Source organism: Marmota marmota, unplaced genomic scaffold (genome assembly GCF_001458135.2).
Source record: "Marmota marmota marmota unplaced genomic scaffold, marMar, whole genome shotgun sequence".
Classification (NCBI taxonomy): domain Eukaryota; kingdom Metazoa; phylum Chordata; class Mammalia; order Rodentia; family Sciuridae; genus Marmota; species Marmota marmota.
Window position 1 is genome coordinate 37,574,338 of NW_026000082.1, and position 25,103 is coordinate 37,599,440.

General features: G+C 50.5%; 1 protein-coding gene and 1 long non-coding RNA gene across 2 annotated transcripts in view; one reads left to right on the plus strand and one right to left on the minus strand.

Moving 5' to 3' along the window:
- Tcea3 (transcription elongation factor A3) overlaps positions 1 to 24,789 on the plus strand; it is a 47,969-nt gene extending 23,180 nt beyond the window's left edge. Inside the window, exons 6-11 of the mRNA XM_048816097.1 lie at positions 10,755 to 10,918; positions 11,090 to 11,146; positions 14,743 to 14,897; positions 19,298 to 19,444; positions 20,203 to 20,274; positions 23,014 to 24,789. Coding sequence (XP_048672054.1) covers positions 10,755 to 10,918; positions 11,090 to 11,146; positions 14,743 to 14,897; positions 19,298 to 19,444; positions 20,203 to 20,274; positions 23,014 to 23,022 — 604 coding nt within the window. The 3' untranslated portion in view covers positions 23,023 to 24,789. The remainder of the gene's footprint in view (positions 1 to 10,754; positions 10,919 to 11,089; positions 11,147 to 14,742; positions 14,898 to 19,297; positions 19,445 to 20,202; positions 20,275 to 23,013) is intronic.
- On the minus strand, positions 8,758 to 12,980 carry LOC125620482. The gene is made up of 2 exons (XR_007352182.1): positions 12,719 to 12,980; positions 8,758 to 9,092 (listed from the first exon to the last, which is right to left on the minus strand). It is a non-coding gene; the product is annotated as an uncharacterized LOC125620482 (long non-coding RNA).
- Positions 24,790 to 25,103: the final 314 nt, after the last annotated feature.

Genomic DNA, 25,103 nt, shown 5'->3' on the forward strand with positions numbered 1-25,103 from the left:
AAAAAAAAAAAAAAAATAGTACCGAGGGCCTGCTGCGTCCAGGAAGTGTTCCAGGTGCCAGGAATAGAGATACAAAAGAAGAAAAGTCCCCACCTGAGTGGCAACAGGCAGTACATTCAGTAAAGAAGTCACACAGTGGTTCAGGAGGCGACCAGAAGTACAGGAAAGCAGAGGGGAGAGGAGGATGTTCATCAGAGGAATGAGGAAAGCCTGTGTTGAGAAGGTGACCTTGGGGCAAAAATTTGAAGGAGGTGAGGGAGTGACTGGTGCAGATATCGGGGTCTTTTCAAGCTGGGGGTGGTAGGTCTGATAGAGTTCAGGGACACTGGAGGTGGAGGGAGCAGATTGGGAGAGGGGGAGGGTTGGAGGGGACATTTAGAAACGGGAGCCACTGGAAGGCATTGAGCACTGGAATCAAATCATATTTACCAGGATCCTTCCGGCTGAGGATGGTTGCAGGGATCCCTGGGCAGAAGCAGAGACCAGTCAGAAGGCCAATGAGATGATTCAGGCCAGATATAATGGTGGCTTGGATCAAGTGGGAGAGGTGTAGGTGAGAAGGAGGGGTGGATTGAGGATCTATTTTGTAAAGGAGCTGATAGGATTTCCTGGCAGGTTGGATGTGCGATATGAAAGAAAAAGATTTAAGATGATTCCAAGATTTTTCATTTGAGCATCTGCAAGGATGGAGTGGCCATTAATTGGTATGGAGAAGACTGTGTGGAAATCGGGCTTGGGATGGAATATCAAGAGTTCAGGTTTGGAAGCTGCATACACATGCCTGTAATTTCAGCTATTTGGAAGGTTAGGGTGGGAGGATCACAAGTTCAAGGCCAGCCTGGGCAATTAGTAAGACCCTGTCTCAAAATAAAAAAAGGACTATGGGGAACTGGGCACAGTGGTAGACACCTATAATCCCAGTGATTTAGGAGGCTGAGTCAGGAGGATTGCAAATTAGAGGCCAGCCTCAGCAAGTTGGCAAGACCCTATCTCAAAATAAAGAATAAAAAGGGTTAGGAGTGCAGCTCAGTGGTAAAGTACCCCTGTTTTCAATCCCCAGTACCAAAAAGAAAAAGGGGGAGGCCTAGGATGTAAGTCAGTGCTTGCCTAGCAATGTATAACACCCTGGATTTAATCTCCAATACTGAAAAAAAAATAAAGTTCAGGTTTAGACATGTGGATTTGAGGTATGCGTTAAGTCATTCAAAGAGAAGTTGAATAAACAGTTATGCAAGGGTGGAATTCAGGAAGAAAGTCTAGGCCAGAAATGTAAATTACAGAGTCATTAGTGTGTAGCTGGCATTTAAAGTGACATCACCAAAGTGACATCACCCAAGAGAGATTGTAGATAAAGGAGTGAGCGTGGGTCATGGCCCAAGAGGGAGGACAAAAGTCAGAACAGTAGGAGAAGTAGGGCTGGGGAAGAGTAAGGCAGACAGGGAGGTGGCTTAGAGGTGGATCAAGTCCAATGGTGAGGGTCCAGGTGCCATTCTGAAGTCTGGAGAGGCCTGCTGGAACAAGCAGGGTGTTGGCCTCTAGACTATGTGTGACAACTGAAATCGTTTTAAGCCTAATGTACCAGTAAGACTGCCATCGGAAAGAGGAGTAAGGGCACAAAAATTAGGTCATCCACGGCATCATCAAGATCAAGCAGGCCTGAGATGCTGACACAATGCCAACCCGGCGGCCGCAGCTGGGGGGTGGAGGCTCTCTGGAGTGCTCCTTGGAGAAGCAGCCTGAAGCTGTGTCCTGCCTCTGAAGTTCTTAATCAGGAGAATCATCTTAATGAATGCACCCGACTAGAAATGTCTGCCATGGGTCAGGCCTAGGAACAGAGGCTTCAATATCATCTTGCTTCTAGACCACTGGTTCTCAGCAGGAGTCACTCAGACATTTGTGGACACTTTTTGCTTGTCATGACTTGGATGGGGGTGAGGGGTGGGGGCAGGAAGACACTATTGGCAATTAGTAGGCAGGGACCATAGATGTTAAGTGAACAGTTGTCCTATCCCCAAATCAAATGCTGACCATTCATCCATTCTGGATTTGATGCTGTAATCAAAACAGTTGACCTTGATGTAGGACTGATGCCTCCAGACCGCTTTCGTGACTTTGCTTCAATGCCTTAAAGTCTCCTGGCTCTCTCCACTAATGCGTTTTTCCCCCTAAAAGTCAGTCAAGCAGAATATATTTGCTCTTCTAGAGGTTGTACTATTTCCTGCTGGTTCGGTATTGGGGGTGGGCAACCTAAAGGACACAAGCAAGTCTTGGAAATTCACTTTTTTTTTCTATTTAGACTGTTTTCTGCACTGTTTCACGTGTCTTATTCATTCATGTATGCATGCATTTGGCAAGCACATCTTTGCAAACTCAACATCCTCCAGGGATCCAGGGCATGTGTGCAGCCTGAGTGACTAATGGAGACCATGACAAACCAGAGAGAACATGCCTATGCAAGGAGGCAGCTGCTCCCCAGCCCCAGCTGGTTATTGCCTTGGGAAATGCAGACCCCCTGTGCTATTTCCTCCAGGGTTTTGGTTTTGGTTTGTTTTCCAGGTTGGCTTTGAACTCCTGCTCTTAAGTGACCCTCTTGTCTCAGGCTCCCAAGTCTCTGTGACTTACAGGCACACCCTACAATGCCAGGCCATCTTCCAGTGTTGAGGAAAGCTGGACATCTAGATTTTCATGTGAAACTCCCAGTTTTCAACACTGGCAACATATTCATATTTTTCTAAGACGCAAGAGGGCCCCAAACATTATTTTGTAACCCACCTGTTCACAGCATCTAAAGCCAGGCAAAACTGAAGCTCAGGGTCTCTGATTTTGTGGCTCTGACAGCTCATGAGGAGATAGGCCACAGAGTGAGGGCTTTTAGAAGGGAGTAGATATAACACGCAGAGGGAACGCAGGGAGAGCGTTTCGATATGACTTGAGTAGTCAAGGGAGACTTCATGGCCGAATTAGTTTTGAGCTGGGAATCAAAAGATGCATGGCCGTTTGCAGGGCAGACAGTCCAGAAGAGGGCGTCCCGAGCAGCGGAATGACACACGCAAACGCATGACAGTAAAAGTGAGGATGGTGCTTTCATAGATGTAGCTGGAATACCAAGAAACCGACCAGGAAGGGCACCGTGGTGACAGGAAAGGACTTGCACTTGAATCTTAGGACGGTAACCTCGCTGTCAGAATTGTTGGACTTTGGCCAGAGCAGTTACTGCATGTTGGCAGTACAGTCACCGAGATGCCCTCAAGGTGGCGCACAGGAGCAACGAGCCTCCAGGTGCCTCTGCCCAGACCTGAGGAAGAATTTTCTAAGAACTCACGCTGGCCCTTGGGGAAGCAAAAAGAAGCTGTGGATAAATCCAGCCTCCGCCGATACCCCAGTGGATGATGCCCTCTCTGCAATTTGGAATGGTTCCCAATCGTTTGTGCACTGATGCCACCCAGACACAGATTCCAGCCTGCCAGCCAGCTCCTAGCCAAGCTGAAGGGATGGGGCTAGTGTGCTCTGCTGGGAAGGTGGAGAGGAGATGCTCCAAGCAGCCTCATCTTGCTCTAATAAGATGATTCTGGAAAGCTTTTATTTAAAAACATGGTGTCATGTGCTGAAAAGAATTGGGAAGGCAGACAGACCTAAATTTGTCTCTACCATTTGGTAGTTAGATGGCAGACCTTGGACAAGTCAGTTCAACTCTCTGAGTCCCAGTCTAATGATCGGTAAAATGGGAATAATTATGACCCCCGCCCCCCCGCCAAAGTCACTGAGGATCAAAGTGGATAATGAACTGCCTAGTACTGTTGCCGACCCTACAAGGGTTCATAAGTGTGTAATGTGGAGTAGTAATACTCGTGCAATGTGTTCGCTTCTGTAAGTTGCCTAATGCTTTTTTAGTGGAACTCTTCTTAGGTCTTTTAATCATTTCAGTAACCCCATAAGATGGCTGCTACTGTTATTTCCATTTTATGTGTGAAAAAAATGGCATGGTGGTGCATGCCTGTATTCCCAGTGGCTCGGGAGGCTGAAGTAGGAGGATGGTGAGTTCAAAGCCTGACTCAGCAAAAGCGAGATGCTAAACAACTTAGTCAGACCCTGTCTCTAAATAAAATACAAAAAATAGGGCTGGGGATGTGGCTCAGTGGTTGAGTGCCCTTGGGTTCAACCTCTGATACCCCCAAACAAACAAACCAACCAACCAAAAATCGAGGCACTTAGAGGTTAAGGAGCTTACTTGAGGTCCCATAACTACACAGTGGATGTCCCTGTGAGTTTGGCTCTGGAGTCTGGGTTCTTCATGAATCTACCACCTGGTGTAGACAGTCCAGAAACGATGACTGTTGTTATGGCTCCTTCAAAGCAGTGTGCTCTAGGCTCCCCTCCAAGGTCTCCCTCTGGTGAGCCCTAAATTTTGAGGATGTGTGCAGGCTTCATGCCACCACAGGAGATGGGAGAGCAATCCCTCTCTTAAACCCAGGGCGAATGGCCACTGACCTGCCAAGAGGGCCTCCCCACCCGCAGCTCGGCCCCACCTGGAGCCCCAGGAAGTGCCGCTCATCTGCTGGCCGGGTCCCTCAGCCCATCATGCGTTTGTCCTTCCATGGTGCATTCATTGAGCAGAGCGTTTTCAAGTGCCTACCTGGAGCACTGTCACCGGTGCTGGAAGAGAGTGAGAAGCCTCAAGGTCGCTGCCCTGGGCAGCCTGTGACCTGGAGGTGGAGGCAGACAATGTTTATAAACACATAAACAAGTTAATTATAGACTTGCTCTGGAGGAAAAAAAAACCAGGGCAGGGACAGTCTGCCTTGGCTGAGGTGGTCAGGGAAGGCCTCCCTACGGATGTGACATTTGAGCTGAGACCTGGCTGGCAGGAAGGCACCTGTCGGGAGGAAGAGTATTCCAAGAGGAGGCAGGAGCCAGCGCAGAGGCATGGCCACGGAGCAGTGGCTATGTCCCAGGGACAGAAAGAGGCAGTACTGTGGGCGTTTCAGTGAGCTGGGGTGGGGCAGTGGCACCAGGCCAGGTCTGACGGGCCAGATGTGGAGGGGCTGGAAAGCCATGGTGAGGAGTTTGACGTGGTGATGAAAATAAGTGGCTGTTAGGGGGTCAGAAGCAGGGGGATGACTTGACCTGTGTGGGTTTTGAGAGGTCCCTCCAGCTGCTGTGTGGATTTAAGGGGGCAAGAGCACGGGGGTGACAGCTTCAGGGCTCTCCCGCACAGGCAAGAGCCCAGGGACTGGGACCAGGGTTGGGGTAGGAGCTGCAGGAAGCACCCTGTTCACAACCCTCCCGCCCCTCCCCACCTTTCTCTGAAACACACCACAGAGAGGTGCAGGTGGGTCTTGGCTCCCTCATCTCTTGCCCTGCTCCCAGCCCCCTGTAGTCAGGCAGAGGTGGGTAGAATCAAGGGTGAAGATCCAGAACAGGGACTGGGGTTGTGGCTCAGCGGTAGAGCGCTCACCTAGCAGGTGTGAGGCCCTGGGTTCCATCCTCGGCACCACGTGTAAATAAATAAAATAAAAGTATCCTGTCTACCTGTAACTAAAAAAAATAATAATAATAATTTTTAAAAATCCAGAACAGTAAGTTTCAAACTGCATTAAAGAATGAATAAATGAAAGCGTGGGAATCACTTTGAACAAAATTTTAGGAACTTACTTTGCACAAGAGCTGAGCCAGTGCTCCCTGTCCGCCTCGTCCAAGTGGCAACTAGCAGAAGCATCATGTCTCCGGAAGACACAGAAATCCCAGTGTCTATGGCCATAAAAGGAATCCAAAGCCAGGCCAAAGAGCAGGCACTGGGGACGAGGAGGTCACAGGCAAAGTTGACACTAAGCAGTGCTCTGAGGATGTTGAGTAGGATTCTCTTATAACCCCAGGTTTTGTTTTGTTTTGTGACCATGGGGACAGAATCCAGGGCCTCACACTGAACTCTACCACCCAGCTCTCTGTCTTTTATTATTTTCACATAGGGCCTCTCTAAATTGCCGAGGCTAGCCTCGAACTTGTGATCCTCCTGCCTCAGTTGCTGGGATTATAGGCTTGTGCCATTCAGCCGGCTGAAATCCCAGTTGTTTTTTGTTTTTAAAGAGAGAGAGAATTTTTTAATATTTATTTTTCAGTTTTTGGTGGACACAACATCTTTTATTTTTATGTGGTGCTGAGGATTGAACCCAGCACCCCGCGCCTGCCAGGCGAGCGCGTTACTGCTTGAGCCACATCCCCAGCCCAACCCCAGGTTTTAATACTTGGAAGCCCTGGCTGCTCAGCCAGACATTCTCTCAGCCACAACTCCTTAGACCTGAAGACTCTCAGCAGCCCACCCTCCTCTTCCTGAAGGGAAGCAGCATATCCATGGACAGAAAATGAACTTGACAATCAGCTGCAGATCCAGACCCCGTGTTGCCTGGTGCAGGTGCAGCTGCTCAGACTGCAGTGCACAACTGGGAGGCCAGTGGCGGGGAGGGCACCTCCTGCTGTAGGAAGCCCAGCAGCCTTTGGGGCCCTTTCACAAGGGCTCAGGGTGACTAGACGCTGGAGTGGAGGAGGGGAACCTCATTTCTTAGATGAGTCAGTTCTGGCGTGATTGAAGGCACCTGTGATCCCTGTTGTTTAGGAGACAGATGCAGGAGGATTGTGAGTTTGAGACCAGCCTGGGCTACACAGCAAGACCTTGTCTAAAAAAAAAAAAAAAAAAAAAAAAAAGCCATCACAATCTCCCTGGTGAGTCATTTTGCGAGCAGAAGTGTGAGAGTCGGCGGGCAGATAGATCCTGGTGGGCACAGAAGGAGGACTTTGGAGGGATGAAGGCGGCGGCAGAAACGTCCTGCCTGCCTGGCCCCTTCCCCATGTAGTGCAGAAACAGTTCTGGAAGGGAGAAAGGAGCTATCCACAACTGTCACCAAGTCCTTTCACTTCTCCAAGTTCCATTTCCTCATCCGTAAAACGGGGCCAGGAATTCGTGCCTCTCAAGGCTACCATGAGGAATAAGTAGCGAATGCACGGTAAACGGTGGCTTCTGTTAGCACCATCCTTAACCAGCCCCTGGGTCAGGCCTTCTCTCTCCTTCCACCTCCCTCACCTCCACAAGCCCCCTCGCCCTCCCACTCCAGGATGCCGAGCGAGCCCCTCAGCTTCGCCCCGTGCAGACTGGGACTTCCACATTCCCATATGTTCCTGCGAGGAATGCGTTGTCATTGTCCTTTCCTCTCATCTGAGTGGCCGCCTCCTCTCCATTCCTTGCCGAATTCTTTGGACTGAATTGCACCACCGTGGGACCCATTTCGCCTTTCTCTCTCCCTTTCTCTCTCTTGTGTGCATAGCGGTGGGTAGTGTTGGAGATTGAACCCAGGGCCCTTGCTTGCTAGGTAGGTGCTTAACCACTGAGCCACTTCCCCGCCCTTCTGTTTATTCTCCTTTTTTTTTTTGGTACTGGGGATTTAAGCAGGGGCGCTTAACCACTCAGCCACATCCCCAGCCCTTTTTATTGTTTTATTTTGAGACAGGGTGTCACTAAGTTGCTTAGGACCTGATAAGTTGCTGAGGCTGGCTTTGAACTTGCGATCCTCCTGCCTCAGCCTCCTGAGTCTCTGGGATTATAGGCATGTGCCACTGTGCCCAGCTCCATTTGCCCTTCTTAAATCATGTGGTAAGGTCTGGTATCATAAGAGTAATGGGCACAGAGAACCATGGGGACACTGGGCCATGCCCCTCGTGCACACCCAGCTCTTCTTCATCAGGACCCAAAGGACCAACAACAGTTGGAGTCTGAGCTCCAGACTGTTTATTTATTTTTTTGGTTGTATGCATTAACATTTCATCTTTTTTTTCTTTTTGTTGTTTTTTAAATTGTGGCAAAATACACATCACAAAAGTTTCCATTTTAACCTTTTTTTTCAGCTTGAGAAAAATGAGATAGTTTATCATTTCAGATGCATTAAGATTTACCAGATAGGGCTGAGGTTGTGGCTCAGTGGTAGCGCACTCACCTAGCACATGTGAGGCCCTGGGTTCAATCCTTAGCACCACATAAAAATAAATAAATAGATAAAATAAAGGTATTGTGTCCAACTACAATTAAAAAATAAATATTTTTTAAAAAGATTTGCCAAATATATAAAACAAATTAGCTATAACTGTTTATTGCAGATTTCTGGACTACTCTTTTTCATCCCACAGTGCTGGAAATCCAGCACAGGGTCTTGTGCAGACTAGGCAAGAATTTTACCCCTGAGCCGCCTCCCCAGTCCAGCTTCCTGGCCAGTCTTAGTCACTGAACTTACTATATGGATTTTTAAATCTTTTATGTATTTATTTTTTTGTTGTAGTTGGACACAATACCTTTATTTTATTTATTTATTTTTATGTGGTGCTGAGGATCAAACCCAGGGCCTCGCACATGATAGGCGAGCATTCTACCTCTGAGTCACAACCCCAGCCCAGGATTTTTAAAAATTTTTTAAAAACATAAGATTAACATACCAGGCGCAGTGGCACATGCCTGCAATTCCAGCAACTTGGGAGTCTGAGGCAGGAGAATTGCCAAGTTCAAAGCCAGCCTGGGCAACTTAACAAGATCCTGTCTCAAAACAAGAATTAGAAAGGGCTACAGATATAGCTCAATAGTACAGTGCTCCGGTTCAAGCCCAAAAAATAAATAAAAAGAAAATATATATAATATTTGCCCATTTTTTCCATTTTAAGTGTACAGTCAAGTGGCCTTGAGTCTATACGCCATGTTGTGCAACCATTACAAACACAAAGTTTCAGAGATGAATGAAGTGTCTTAGACTGAAACTCTACACCCATTAGACAACCATTCCCCACCCTGTTTCCAGCCCCTCACAATCACCATCCTACTTTCTGTATGATTTGGATTATTCTAGAAACCTCATCTATGTGGAATCATGACGTTTGTCCTTTTGTGTCTGGTTGATTCCGCTTATATTGTATTCAGAGTTTATCCATGGTGTGGCATGTGTCAGGATCCCCTTCTTCTTTACGGCTGAATAATATTCCGTTGTATGTACACATCACTTTTCTTATCCGTTCATCCATCTCTGGACCTTTGGGTTACTTCCACCTTTTGCTGACAGCTCCTGGGGAAGAAGAAGATAGAAAAACCTGTCTCAGCTACCAGCTTAGAGTGACCTCTCGTGATTGCCAAATGTTAGAACAGTTTTATTACAATACATATATATATATATTCTTCATAGAAGATTTTAAAAATGTGTATAAGCAAAAAACTCTTACGATAAAAATCTCTTACGATCCCCAAATATCTGAGAGATAATTGCTATTAACATGGTTTGTGGACTCAATGTTTGTGATACCCACCCCTAAAGCCTCAAACACCCTTATGACTTCATTTGGAGGTAGGACCTTTATGGAGACTTTAAGGCTAAAGGAAATCACAAGGGTGGAGACTTGATCCATTAGGGTTAGCATCCTTATAAAAAGAGACACCAGAGAACTCACTTGCTCTCCCCCATGTGGAAACAGCAAGAAGTAGTCATTTACAAGCCAGAAAGAATCCTCACCAGAAACTGAATTGGCTAGCACCTTGATCTTGGACTTCCCAGTTTCTAGAACTGTGAGGCATAAATTTCTGTTTTTTTTTTTTTGTACCAGGGATTGAACCCAGGTGTGCTTAACCTCTGAGCCACATCCCCAGCCCTTTTTTATATTTTATTTAGAGACAGGGTCTCACTAAGTTGCTTAGGGCCTTGCAAGTTGCTAAGGCTGGCTTGAGACTCACAGTCCTCCTGCCTCAGCCTCCTGAGCCACTGGAATTATAGGCATGTGCCATTGCATGCAGTTAAATTTCTGCTTTTGAAGCCATCCTTCTGTGGTATTTTGTTATGGGGTGCCTGAACTAAGACACCTGTTTAGTTTTCCTATCATCTCTGTGTGTGTGCATTTATATTTGCTTTTTTTAAAAAAGGGAGATTGGTCTTGGGCAGTACACCCTAGAGCCAAGAACAAAGGCACTGGAACCAGGCTGCCCTGGGTTCACAATCTCAGAGGTGCTGCTATGGGGATCAAAGTAGAAAATGCTGGTAAAGGGACTGGGGCTCTAGCTCAGTTGGTAGAGTGCTTGTCTTGCATGCACAAGGCACTGGGTTCAGTCCCTAGCACCACACACACACACACAAAATGCTGGTAAAGTACCCGGTGGCCCTCAGGCACCTGGCTGAAACCAGCCTGTTCTCACAGGACTCCAGCTCCTAGAGGGAGAAGCCATGCCTGGTTGGCTGCTTCGTCCCTTGTTCTTAGCATAGAGCCTGCAGAATGGTGCGTAATACATAGTTACTGAAGTAACAAATGGCTCATATTCTTACGAGTCCAAAGATGGAGAGAAACTAGTACAATGCTCAATAGATTATAGCGTTATGGGTGGCGTCACCTGTCCTATGACTTGTAAAGCACGGTGGTTGGTCAAGAGTGTGGGTTCCCAGGAGCTGCACTGCTGGGGTTTGAATCCTGTTGGCTCCCAGAGGTGTCATCTGAGTCAAGTGCATCTTTAAATGGATCTACGTCTAAGATGCACCTCTAAAGTTGGGATGAGAATAGCATTGACCTCATGGAATTGTTATGGGGATTAAATGAGATGATCTGTATCAAGTACCTAAAATAGAACCTGCCTCATCAGGTTGTTAAGAGGAGCAAGAGAGAACACCCCTATAAACATCCAGAATGGTGCTCCATCAATGCGTTGTCCACGTAACGTCAACTTGTCTATCACTGATTGTCATCCTCAGATCAAACAGCAGCAGATCAAGAGCAGAGACCCCCAAAACACCCAGCAGCCCCTCCACTCCCACGTTTGCCCCCTCCGTCTGCCTCCTGGCACCCTGCTATCTCACAGGGGACTCTGTCCGGGACAAGTGTGTGGAGATGCTGTCAGCGGCCCTGAGGGCAGAAGGTGAGAGCTCAAGGGCCAGGGAAAGGGGCTCCCCAGGGCAGGCGAGGTGCCCCTTCCCCAACACCACTTCCTGGGAGTGGAAAGGGAGCACTGCTGTCCCCAGCTCAAGCAGGTACCTCTGTTGGTGGCAGTCGAGTCTGGCTCATGTCTGTATGTCCTGGTCTCTTTCAGATGATTACAAGGATTATGGAGTCAACTGCGACAAGATGGCTTCAGAAATTGAAGATCATATCCTTGAAGGGTGCCGGGTGTGTGGGTGTCTGGTCTGCCTGGTGATGGGGCAGGCTCTGGGGACAGCCCCAGCCTCTTGTTAAGCACCTCAGCCACCACAGAGGACAGCCCCACAAGGTTCCCTGATGGAACCGTTGTAGGTGGGGCAGCGGAGGCGCAGGGAGGTTGCCACTTGCCAAAGCTCCTGCAGCGGATGGAGGTGGCAGAGTTGGGATTTGAACTGCTGGGTTCCAGCCGCTGTGCCAGATCCTAATGTGGATCTGGGTGGTCAGACAGGGAGCAGGTCTCCCACGTGGCCTTTCCCCTCTTCCTCCCTCTGATAGTAACAGCGCCATGTTTGACCTCCTGATGTTGTACCAGGCCTGTGCGCTGTGCACCTGATGCTTCCTGTCTCTGTTAAGGCTCCTGACAACCTCTGAGGTGTGAGCTGTTGTTCCCATTGTATAGATGAGGAAGCTGAGGCCCAGGAACTACTGAGTGTCAGGTCTGACTGGAGGCTTTGGCCTTTGGATTTCCACAGGCCCTGCTCCCGCCTCCTGTCTGAAAGGGCCCTTGTGTAGACAGGGAGGGGCAACCTCACTGCTGTAGGCCCATTAGTCCAGAGGATTCTGCTTGGGAAAGAGTCTCTCCCTCCACTGTGCCCTGCTGAGTGAATGCATGGAATGTCTTTTTGCTGAAGACAAAGGTTTGCCTGTCAGAGACAAAGAGGTGCGGAGGGAGGGGACAGAATACCTAGGAGAGAGGGAGTCTAAATGTCACACGGGGTGTGAGTGGCCCTTTCCAGACCTCCTGGGTTCTAGCTAGGTCTGTCAGAGAGGCCCAAGGCCAAATCTGCAGACAGCAAGCTTGCCTGCTTCCACATCCTGCCTGAAGCCAACCCTAAGTCCCCCAACATGTTTTCTGGAAGTTTCTCTCTATACATCCAGCGACTAGAACTACCCAAGACCTCAACAAACACGCTGCCATCCTCTCCTGTTAATCCAGGAAGGCTGAGCCCACCCAGGGTGTCAGGACTTCATTTTCTCCACAACGGCCACCCCTCTAAGCAGGTCCCTCTATCCCCAAGCCCAGTTTGAAACTAAGTGGATGGCCTCAAACCTGGTTTCCCTCCTGGCTTTCCCTCCTCATTCGCTGCTTCTACTGAATGTCCCTCTTCTAAAGGAAAGGACATGGATGCTGCACAAACCTTATAGCCCAGAGGATGGATGTAGGGCTTGAATTCTCTGTGTCCCCAGAAAAGGCTGGTCCTCTTTGGAGACCCCTGAACCTACGTGGCATGTGTGCAGCACAGGACACACCCCTTCTGAGGGGTCAGACCCCAAGGGCTGCCCTCCCGCTTCTCCTTCTCCGGTTTAGGAAATGGAGGAGTCAGAGATAGACTGAGGGATGTGTGGCCAGCCCAACTGTCCCCACATTCTGTCCTGCATAGCGACAGATACACGATCCAGAAATCCTGCATGGAAGGTTTCCTGACACATATTTTGACTCTCAAATTGCATCGTGACATATTCTTTTCTTTTCACACTTTTACGGTATTAAAACCACAATCGTAGTAAAGAGCAATAATACCTCCTGCCTCCCCACCATTTCTGGCGAGTCGGCTGCCTCCGTCCTGCGCGTCCCCCGCGGGCTCCTCTGTATGTGGCTTTTCCCAGCAACCGCTTTGTTTTCCTGATTCTGCTTGGCTCACGAGAGCCAGAAAATGAGGCTGTGTTCCCGAGCTGCTCCAGAGGGTGGGGGGGGTGGGAGGCCCATCTGGGATGCAGCGTTGGGAAAGAAACTCGCTGTGGTCGGTGGCCAGGGGCAGCTTCCTGCAGGGTGAGCGGCCAGAGCACTGCTGTTAAGAGGGGGTCTGGCCTCCAGCCCTGTCTGCCGGGAATCTGCCCTGTGACCTTGAGCCTGCACCCTTTGCAAGCCTCAGCTTCCTTGTCTAGTAATAGGAGAAGGAGTCACTGTTCAGCCATTCCTGAGGTGGGTTCTATGGGATGAAAATCATGGTCATGGCAATTACCAAGGGAAAGGAGGAGAGGGGCCGGGCGCAGCGGTACAGGCCTCTAATCCCAGCTAATCCCAGGCTGAGGCAGGAGGATCACAAAATTTAGGGCAGTCTGGGCAAAAAATGTCTCAAAAATGCTGGGCATGGTGGCACACACCTATAATCCCGGCGGCTCAGGAAGCTGAGGCAGGAGGATTGCAAGTTCAAAGCCAGCCTCGACAACTTATTTAACAAGGCCCTAAGCAATTTGGCAAGACCCTGTTTCAAAATAAAAAACAAAAAGGCTGGAGCTGTGGCCCAATGGTAAAGTACCCCTGGCTTAAATCCGCAATTCCAAAAAGCAGAAACAGGATGTAGCTCAGCGGTAGAGCATCCCTGAGCTCATTTCTAGTACACAAGTACATAGTGCCCAAGGGAAGGGAAAATATAGGAGGGGGAATCTATGATCAAATATGTTGGGTACACCATGTCACGCAAAGTTCAATGCTTTTTTTTTTTTTGCAGTACTTCTTAGAATATTAAATATGTATCCCTGCCCCCAGCCGCCCAGTACACTGGGGATTGAACCCAGGGCCTTACACATACTAGACAAGAGTCCTACCATTGAGTTACACACCCAGCCCTTTTTATTTTTTAAATTTTGAGACAAGGTCTCACTAAGTTGCTGAAGCTGGCTTTGAACTTGCAATCCTCCTGCCTCAGCCTCCTGAGTTGCTGGGATTACAGGCGTGATCAACATGTAGCTTTTTTTTTTTTTTTAACTATTTATTTTTTAGTTGTAGTTGGACACAATACCTTTATTACACTTATTTATTTTTATGTGGTGCTGAGGATCCAACCCAGGGTCCCGCACATGTGAGGCGAGCACTCTACCGCTGAGCCACAACCCCAGCCCCAACATGTAGCTTTTAATCTTCTCTAATAGCTGGACTCACAACCTCCAAGGTCCCTTCCAAACTAGAGATTCTCCTCATCTTGTCATCATCCTCACAGCCCATGATGTTGAACATTTGATACGTTCCAGACACCATGCCAGTGAGCTCACTGTATCTTTGTAACAACACTGAATTTTACTTATTTACTTAGTTAGTGTTACTAGGGATTGAACCCCTGGACACTTTATCACCAAACTACATCCCCAGCCCTTTTATTTTTTTATTTTGACAGAGTCTCACTAAGTTACTGAGGCTGGCCTCAAACTTGCCATCCTCCTGCCTCAACCTCCCACATCACTGGGGTTATGGGCATGTACCATCCTGCCCAGCTCCAAACTATATTTTATAAATAAGGAAACTGAGGTACAGAGAAGTCATGTGACTCATCTGAAGTCACACAAGAGGCTTAGAAAAAGCAGGGTGCCTGTTCCCCAGGGTCCTTGACACTATTGTGCTTGCTACCATTAGTCACTCCATGGAGGGTGTTTCGTGTCTATGATACTTAGATGACCCCAAATGCCCAAGTGCTACCTCCAGTGGCCAGTCAGAGACCACAAAGGTGCCGCCAACCCCTGTAAAGTCCAAGGAAAGGAGGAGATGGCTCTGGATTCTGATCCTCTGTGCCCCTCTGTGAGTGGCAGGCTCTCCCTTGACCTTGTCACATATCTACCAGGAGCTCAAGAGCACAGACATGAAATACCGGAACCGCGTGCGCAGCCGCATCAGCAACCTTAAGGACCCCAGGAACCCTGGCTTGAGGCGGAATGTGCTCAGCGGGGCCATTTCCGCTGGACTCATAGCCAAGATGACAGCAGAGGTAAGGACCGCAGGGCCTCTGGGTGGGAGTGTGGGAGGCCGGGCCCCTCCACTGTGCCCAAGGCCCTTTTCCCACCAGAATCATCTCAGCCACCCACAGGGCCTCGAGAACCATCAAGATGATGAACACAGGCAACTTGTATGAAGTGCTGTGTAAGCACATGGACCACGGCAATAAGATAGAAATGTGTCGTCCCCATGTTACAGATGAGGACACTGAGGTCAGCCAATTTTCTGCTGCACGCAGCTAGAAAGCGTTGAAGCCAGGAGGCAGCTGTCTGGCCCCAGGGCACCCACCTTTCTCTGCTTCTCTCTCTTGTTCAGTCCTGTATCCCAGTTCCCAGTACCCAGGGCCCTGGCCAGGATAGGAGTCCAAGGTGAGGAGTCAGATGTTAAGTTATAATACCGAGTGGTAAATAATGCCACTGTGGGAACTTACAGGAGGGGAGGACTGACCCAGCCTAGAGGGGTCAGTAGGGGAGAGACCATTTGAGAAGTGATAGTGCAGTCCTCAGAAGCCCTGAATGGTGTCAGCCTTTGAATTCCGATTCTGCCACTTACCTGTGTGACCTTGGATGAACTATTTAACCTCTGTGCTCAGTTTTTCCCTCTAAAAAATGAGGATGAGAATCAGAACTGCTTTCTTTTGAAGGACTAAATGGTTAATATATGTGAAGTAACAGATGTGTGATACAGGAGAAGATGAACCCAGAGCTTTCTGGGCCTCAAGGCAGGCTCCCATCAGGGTCAGTACATGATGGGCTCCTTCACCTATCATTTCCTGTAACCCCTTCTCACGGTGTCGTACAGGAGGAAATATCCCCATTTTGTTGAGAAGAAAACTGAGGCTAGTTAGTGATAGATGAGTATTTGATCCTAGGTCTGCTTATTTCAGAGCCCACATCTTGGAAAGACACCTTTTGCCACCCTCAGGCGTGACGGCTCTCTCCTGCCAGAGCTCACAGGGGATCCCTGCCAGTAGCCAGAAATTGGAGAGTTAGCCAAGCGCAGTGGTGCACACCTGTAATCCTAGTGGCTTGGGAGGCTGAGGCAGGAGGATTTTAAGTTCAAAGCCAGCCTCGGCAACTAGCAAGGCCTTAAGCCACTCAGTGAGACCCTGTCTCTAAATAAAATATAAAAAAGGAATGGGGATGTGGCTCAGTGGTCAAGTGCCTCTGAGTTCAATCCCTGGTACCCCGCAACACACACCAAAATTGGAGAATTGACGTGACCCCGAGAAAGAGTGAAAGTGTTAGGTCCCTGGATCCTGGGTGGGCCTCAGGGTGTCTGGGAACCCACTGATCACTGTGACCTGTGTGTAGTGAGTGGTGTGGCACACGTGTTGTGTGTGTGCTGTGTGTGCTATGTGGAGTCTGTGTAGTATGTGTGTGACGTGCAGGGTGTGTTTGGTGTTTGGCGTGCGTGTGGTGTGATGAGTGTGTGTGTTACAGTGTGTGTATATCTACATTTCGGGGAGAGGGCTCACTGCCTTCCTCAAATACCCAAACAACAAAGAGCTCTTGCTCTAAGGTAAAGTGGGAACTTGGCAAATGTGTACCAGGTTACCTTTCTACTTAATTTAAAATATCTGATCTTTTTTGACAAATGGAAGTGGATGTCCATAATTGCAAATTGCAAGTCAGCTTACCAGTATCTTAGTTCAGGTTGCTGTAACAAAAATCCCCCCGTCGGGCAACCGATGCATGACAGACCCATTCAGTGCTGAGTGCTGAAAGTCCAAAATCAGGGTGCTGGCAGATTCCATCTGCTGAGGGTGAGGGCCTCATTCCTTACAGACAGCTCTCTCATGGGACCACCTCACCTGGCGGGAAGAGTGAGCGTCTCTGGCCTCTTTATAAAAGTAATCCCACAGCCCTCCAGACCCAATCTCCTCCCAAGGACCCTACATCCAAATCCCATCACTTTAGGGGTTAGAATCTCAGCATTGGAATACCTGGAAGTTTCCTCCTGGGTCACCTCTTGCCTCAAGAAAGAAGTTTCTATAAGAAATACAAGACAGGGCTGGGGACGTGGCTCAGTGGTAGAGCACCCCTGGGTTAAATCTCTAGTTCTGGAGGAGAAAAAAATGTGTTGGGCAGATCCTTACTGAATTCACCTTCGGGGCTCTTCTCTGCCAGCACATGAAGGTCCAGCATCCTCTCCTGCTCTTATCTGCTGAGTTGAGTGCCTGTTTTCTACATCGGTGTGCTCATTCCTCGAGTGTTTGTGTTCTGGTGGAGCAGGGGGTGGAAGCCAGAGCCTGGCGCATGCTCAGCAAGCGCTCTACCACTGACTGGCTGATTCCATGTGACCCTGAGAGTGGTCAATGGGTTGGCGGGTGGGTGGGTAGTTTTTCCTGTTCTCTGTTAGCAGGCACTTAACACCCTCCTTCCAGGATCTAGCCTCCCGCCATGTTTCCCACGCTCCTCAACTTGAAGCCACCCCACATACCCGTCCCCAAACACGCTGTCCTGGTCTTCTGCTCTTTCGTGTCTGCTGTTCTTTGTGTCTGCAATGTGCCGTCTCCTGGGAATCCATCTGTGGAGACTGGCTAAGGTCATCAGCATCTTTTTGACCATCCCTTCCCAGGCACTTCCCAGGCACCAGCCCTTCCCAAGGGAGGTGAGCTTCCGGCACCGGCACACCTCTGCTCTGGACTCCCTTCCCTCTCTGGTTATGGGGCAGGGACCAAAGCTTCCAGTCTGGAGCCTGGCAGCCGGGGGGCTGTGGTGTGCCCAGCCAGCTGCTGTCAGCTCCAGAGCTAAGTATGTGCAGCACTCAGTTACATCACTGTAGTGGCTTGACATTAACTGGTGCCTGGCGCAACTGCACACACCTGTAATCCCAACAGCGTGGGAGGCCGAGGCAGGAGGATCACAAGTTCAAAGCCAGCCTCAGCAACTTAGCGAGGCCCTAAGCAACTCAGCGAGGCCCTGTCTCCAAATAGAATATAAAAAAGGGCTGGGGATGTGGCTCAGTGGTTCAGTGCCCCTGAGTTCAGTTCCCAGTACAAAAAAAGAAAGAAAGAAAAGAAGTTGACCACCTTGGGAATATTTACACCAGGTAAATTGACAGGTGCTTCCAAGGAATCAGGCACTCCCATCGCCAAAGCCCACTTATCAGCACACCAGTTAAAGGCATTCAGTAAATCGGCATCTGATAAATTTCAAATGGCTGACTGCATTACACTCTGGAAAATTCCCCCAAATTAAAGGCAGCAGCTTTTAGCTTCTGTGACCCTGGGTTGACTTATCTTTCTCTTATTAGTGTTCCTGCGAGGGGTGAGGCCCTCACTTACGAATTTAACACATCAGGGCTTAAACATTAGTGTGCACCGGAACAACTTGGGGACACTGGTTAAAAAAAAAAATGTATGTTCCTGGGTCTGCTCTTGGCATTTCAGAGTCAGGAATATGCAGTTGACCAAGAAGCCTGAGTGGTTACAATGCAGGGTCAACACACTGAAACCATTTGACCTTTATGTGGAGTCTGTTCCCTGTGGAAGCCTGACAGGCGGCAACAATTGAAGTGGCCGGCCAACACCACATCCTCGCTTCCTCGGCTTCAGCGTGTTCCTTTCCCACACAGCTCCTAGCTGGCGCTGCCTCCAGCTGAGCATGCCCTTCTCTCCTCTCCTGTGGCAGGGGCTTAAAGGGAATCCAGTAGCCAGGGGACGGGAAGGGAAGGGAAGGGTCTGGGTAATGCAGACCCTGCGAGTCCACGGCGGGTGCTGTGGGAGGGGATTCCTGCGAGCAGCACAGGTGAGCACTTAGCTCACCTGTGAGCCCAGACGCCTCAGGGTTCTGCTGAGGGCGGGGATGGTGGCAGCAAGTCGTGGATAGCTGGGCCACAGCTCCCAGAGAGGCAGGACGCACTGGGCAGTGCTCATAGCTGGAACAGGCTCTGGGTCAAGTCTAGACTGGAAGGGTTAGGGGACACAGGACATATAGATCAGATGGGCAGTGGTTCAATCCAGGCCAAGGTCCTGGCAGGCAGGGGGAGGGCCAGGCCTGGTGGAATGAACCCAGCACTAATCCCAGGCACAGGCTGTTTGCCTGCTATCCTCCCGTACACGCCCAGCTGACCTTGGCCCAGCCAGAGCCCCCAGGTTTGACCTTGCAGCCCGAGATGGAATGGGAATGGGGACGCCTCAGGTCCAGCATTTTCCCAGCTGGGGAGGATCAGAAAGCCAGGCCTCCCGCTAGCTCCTCGTACTCCATCCAGCATGCTCCCTCCTCTGTTCAGATGCTCTAGAAAGCAGTGGGGGGGGGGGNGGGGGGGGGATCTAGCTCAGGTGGTAAAGTACTTGCCTCGCATGCACAAGGCCCTGGGTTCAATCCCCAGCACCACCAAGCAGGTGTGGGGCCGTCAGCCCTCACGGACAGGCTCATTTCTCTCCAGGAAATGGCCAGTGACGAGCTGAAGGAGTTGAGGAACGCCATGACCCAGGAGGCCATCCGGGAGCACCAGATGGCCAAGACCGGCGGCACCACCACCGATCTCTTCCAGTGCAGCAAATGCAAGAAGAAGAACTGCACCTATAACCAGGTACCGGTGCTGCAGGCTGGGCCTGCGGAGGAGGAGCCAGGGACGGTGGAGGTGGTGAGCCAGAGAGATGCTTCAGAAGGAGCCCGGGGAGAAAGGGCTGAGGTTCTCCAGGCCGCAGAGACAAGGGCCAGGCTTGGGATACCACAGTGGTGCTTCTGCGGCTTCTAGAACATTTTCTGGCTGCAGAACAGCTGGCTGTGTGATGGGGAGGTGGGACCAGTGTTTTCTGGCCTGCCCTGAGGTAAGAATGAGAAGAGCCAGACACACAGGGGACCACCCCCGAGAGTCACTGATGGCCGGAAGGGAACTGAGCCATGTGGAGCCAGCATCTTCGTTATAACCAGGGAAACTAAGGCCTCCAGGGCCTCCAAGCCCCTTTTCCTCTCCAGGCCTCCGTCCTTCCATTGGTAAATTAAAGATGAACGAGGTGATTTCTAAAGTGCTCCCGGCTCACTCCCGCGCTGGTGGGCTGGGCACGTCTGTGTTCAGGGTGAGGCCTGCATGCTGCCTGTGGGAGGCAACAGCAGAGCGATCAGTTTGGAAAGATCAACCCAAGTGCAAGTGGAAGGCCAGGCTGAGCCGTTGAGGTGCTGGGGGCGACACATGGACGGCCCGGGGAGAGGGAGGTATAAGTTAGGGAATTGCCAAAGTGGGGCAGGAATATCAGTGCCAACCCCTGGGATCTGGACCTACTAGACAGGGGAAGCCATAGCAGGTTCTAGATCAGCAGAGCGACTTCACGGCTGGCTCTTTCTCAGGTGCAAACGCGCAGTGCCGACGAGCCCATGACCACCTTCGTCCTGTGCAATGAATGCGGGAATCGCTGGAAGGTCTGTAGTCTGTCTGTCTCCCTCCCTCATCACCCAGAGACCCGCCCAAAATAAGAAGAACTATCCCCACCTCCCAGAAGGGCCTCATGCCTGGGGCTTTGCCAGCCCACACAGAGTAGGCCTGCAGAGCCAGGCAGAGTGGCAGGTTGCTTGGGGCAGCGGGGAGAGAGAGCACATGCATGTGTTAGTTCTGGAAGGGCGCCCAGCTGGGGTGGGAGCAGCATCCTCCATTTTATTGATGGGTGGGCAAGTCTGTCTTTGGTGCACAGATGGAATCCGCTTCCTGAGGCGCACAGAGGGGAGGGGAGACAATAGCCCCTGCCCTGGGACCGCACCTCTTTGCAAAGTGCTTTCACAGATGGTGGTTCCTCTGACCTGCTGCTGCTGAGCCCTGTGGGGGTGCGTGGGGGGAGAGCTCCCCGGGCCTGCTGTGCATCCTCTCCTCCGAGGCCGTTCTGGAGGTTTCCCAAGGCTGGGGCCCCAGGCTGCCCCACTCCCGCAGAGGCAGAGGCTTTGTTCTGAGCCAAGAAGAGACTCCTCCCCGAGTGCTCCTCCCCACCAAGCCTTCTCCTGAGGGAACTGGGTGTGGTCACGTGGTTGTGCCAGTGTCCAGTCCATCTGATTTATCTTACTTGTTTGTGCGCTGGGTGACCTCTGGGCCATCAGGCAGGTCATGGGGCTCCAACAGTTCTAAGATGCTTAGCAAGGGGCCCAAAGATGTGATTGGGAGCCAGGAGCCCTGGCTTCATGTCCCGTTCCTCCCTCCTTGCTGTGTGACCCTGAACATGTCACTTGCCTCTCTGAGCAGAAGGGTGGCGAGAATACCTTTATCCAAGGGTTGATGTGAGGATGAATACATATGCACACAGACTCTGCAAACAGTAAGAAATGGTGACAGTCTCACTTTCAGAGGAGGAAACAGAGCCAGAGAAAGAGTTAAAATCCAGAGTTCAGAGCTCTGAAGACCAAGGCTTCCAGTTCCTGATCAATTGATTTTCTGATAGAGGGCCGGCCTCCACAGCCTCACTAGGGCCTCTGTAGAATTGCCATATGGTTTCAGGTGAAGGCCAGATGGTTGTGCCTGTTTCCTTTATTTACTTTTCGAGCACTCATGGGTGGGTCTGTGCAGTGGTCTAGTGGTTTAGAGCAGGGACTTTGGCACCAGGCTCAGATCCTGGCTTTACTACTTACAGAATGGCCTAGCTCACGGCTCCTGCTCTCCAGGCCTGGATTTCCTCATCTGTAACATGGGGGTCGTAATATCCAGCCCATGGTGCCGTTCTGCAGATGACATGTGTAAGGCATTACGGGCCTCACGGGGTCTCTGGCTGCTCTCTGGCATCTTTGTCAAATTAAAAAACAGATGGCTCTGCGGGGAATAGTGTGCACACCTGCAGTCCCAGCACAGGATTATAAGTCCAGGCCAGCCTCGTAATTTAGCAAGACTGTGTTTCAAAATAAAAAATAAAAAGGGCTGGGGATAGGGATGTAGGTCCATGGGAGAATGTCCCTAGGTTCAATCTCCAGTACTGCGGCAGTGTGTGAGGGGGGGGAATAGCCCTGTCCCAGGGTACACAACAATCAGAGTGTGGGCTGTTTCAGCCTCAGCTTACTCCTTAGTCTAGGCACTTTGTGCAGTCAACAACTTGCACAACCACACCAAAAAAAGCCCTGAACACATATGTAAAAACCACTCTGAGTGCCATTTTGATGGTGTCATCTAGTATTCTGGGATGTGGGGTAAGTAATTTAATGCTGCTTGCTTACCTATACAGATTGGAGTAACACTAGTATCAACCTCATGGAAAATGTGAGGTTGAAATGAGTTAAACATAAACACTACGACCCCACCCAAAGTAAGTGCTCAGTAAATGACCGCTCTTGTGACTGACACCACTAGGGGAATGCCGCAGTCTGGCTGGGCACAATCAGGAGCCACTTGTCAAAAGAAACTAACTTTATTTTTAGAACCACACACGCCAAACAAAACAGCCTCTCAGGAAAAACCCTCAGAGCCTCAACTGCCACCACCGGCTTTCCACAAGCCTCTCTCTCCCACACAAGCTTCTCTCCACCTCCCACAATCCTCCTGCTCTTGAGGCCGATTGGCTGGGTCACGTGGGCGGAGCCAAAAAAGTCCCCCAATGAGCAGCTCCGTGGTCTGAAAGGGCAGGGAAACAGCCCAAGGAGCATCACCGCAGAGGAGCCAATCAGCTAGATGTTGCTGGGGCCGCTGTGAGCCAATCATCAGCCGGCAGCTGGAAGTTTGCTGGGGCCCCTTCGGCTGTGGCTCTCAACAGGGGAAGGTGTCCTGCATGCCACAAATCCAGCACCTCCTCCCTGACTCCTATTGAGAGTCAGGACCCATTAGAGGTGGCAGCCATGTAGCTTCTGACAACATTTTCAGTTATTTCCATTGCTATGGGGGAGACTAAGCCCACCCAAGGCATCAGTGACAATCACAGTGTGTTCTCAGCCATTAATCAGGAAGCTGCAGTGTGCCTGCCGGACGTGGAAGAGCCACTCACTTCTTACCTGACCTCGTTCTCCCACTGGCCAGCGTATGATCCCATTTTACAGATGAGTGATTTGCTCAAGGTCACTCAGCAAATAACAGCTGAGCGGGGCTTGGGATCCTGGCCTGTGGCTCCAGACCCCACCTTCTTCCTCATGTCCCCGAATGCCCTCCCTGGAAGACACAGGAACCTCTCCGATTCTGTTGCTTTTTTGGTTTTGTAGTTCTGCTGACAGGACCGCCCGCCAGGACCGCAGCATCCGAGGGCAAAGAACAGAGAGGGCGAGCTGAGCCACCGAACTGGAGAAAAATAAAAGATAAAATGAAGAAAAATACTGAACTCTGAATGAGGTAGTAGGGATCAGAGGGAGAATTCTTACACAAACTGGTGATCAGTTATTAATAATAAATGGCTAACGGGGGGAGCCTAGTTGGGGTTCAGTGCTGAGAATCTGTGGACAGACCTCCTGTGCCAAGCCGGAGCCTCAGAACTGAGGGGTCGTGTCTCTCACAGTGGGCCAGCAGACCTTTGCTTTCACCCTTCCCCACCCCCGTCTGAATCACAGCCTTTTTTGGATTGAAAAATACCAGAGGAGGCCGAATGGGGTGGCACATGCCTATCATCCCAGCAACTTGGGAGGCCAAGACAGGAGGATCGTGAGTTTGAGGCCAGCCTCAGCAATTTAGTGAGGCTCTGTTTCAAAATAAAAAGGCTGGGGGTGTAGCTAGGTGTTAGAGCACCCCTGGGTTCAATCCCCAGTACCACAGAAAAACAAAAACAAATAAAAAACAGATCAACATGAATGCTCCCCCACCCCAGAGCCACACTTGGGGCGTAGCCAACCCGTGGTTTGACTCAGGGAGATATGACTCCCACACCAGGCAGGAGCATCTCGACTCCCTCTCCTCTCTTCCCAAACTCCCTGCTATTCCCTGTTCACAGCTGGTTATAGGGGACCTTTGAGGACCCCAGACCAGGTCCCTCTAGGTGGAGAACGGCTCCTCTAGAGGCAGTGCCCGGACTTTCACAATCCTTGGAGGCCCTGAGCCTTGGAACCTGCCCAGGCCCTAGCACTGTGCTCCACCCGGCTCCATCTGTGGCCCCAACTTCAGAGGAAGTCAGCAGACCCCAGGGGCCTTGTCATGCTTCTCCCTTGAGGACATCAGCTTGCTTCTCATGCTGATAAGAACTCTAGGCAAAGCTGGAAACTTCTGGAAAAGTCCTTGGGAGCAGATCTGTTGTTGAGCCTTATGGGTCTCAGTCTCTGTCCCTGGCCTTCCATCAGCCCCAGGCTGAGCTGCCTTTACCTAAAATGGACAATGTGCATGAGCCCATGTACTCCGGGGAGCTTGGGCAAGTCACTTACCCTCTCTGAACCGCTTCCTTACCTCTAAAAATGGAAGTAGTACTGCTGCTGCCCCCTCGGGTGACATGTGGAGGTCGCTGGGTGCACCCTGCTCTGCCTTGGTTCACCCTGGGGTGAACCGTAACAATAGCCCGAGCTCCTCATCTCCCCTGGCATCGTCCCCTCTGCCACTGGTGACGTCCTCTTCTTCTGCCCGTCATGGGATTCTCCTGAAGATGAAGCCCGTGAAGAGACTGTTCAGAAATCTGCCATCATCTCCGGCTTTTCAACAGTTAGAGCTGCAGGGGGCCGGTGGAAAGGCCGGGTTCCCTCCCAGAAGGGTCAACACCCACAGCTCCTACAGGCAGAACAGGACTGAGACCCAGGTCTTCTGTTCCCTGTTATTGTGTTTGTCACTGAGACATCTAGAGCTGGACACAGTGCTCAGCCTTGCCTTCCAGAAATTCATGGACTGATGGGGAAAGAAACCATAGACTTCCACACTAGATGGGATGTGACAGGCCATATCTGAGGTGCAAATATTGTCTGCAGAAATGCAGAGGGTGCTGCTTAGAGACCCAGGTGCTCCATGAACTTTGATATTAGAGGGAACCCCTGGGAATTATGCTAAAATACAGATTTTGATTCAGTGCATCTGTGATGGAGCGAGATTTTTCACTCCCCACAGGCTCCCAGGTGATACTGATATTGCTGACCATGGGCTGCACCCTGAGTAGGAAAGGCTTGACTATCTAACTTTTGTTTGCATTGTCTAAACCTCCATCTGAATGTTTAGAAACCAACAGTAGAGCCAGGCATGGTGGCACACGCCTATAATCCCAGCAGCTCAGGAGGCTGAGGCAGGAGGATCACAAGTTCAAAGCCATCTCAGCAACTTAGGGGGCCCTGTCTCAAAATAAAAAATAAACAAGGCTGGGGATGTGGCTCAGTGGATAAGCAACCCTGGG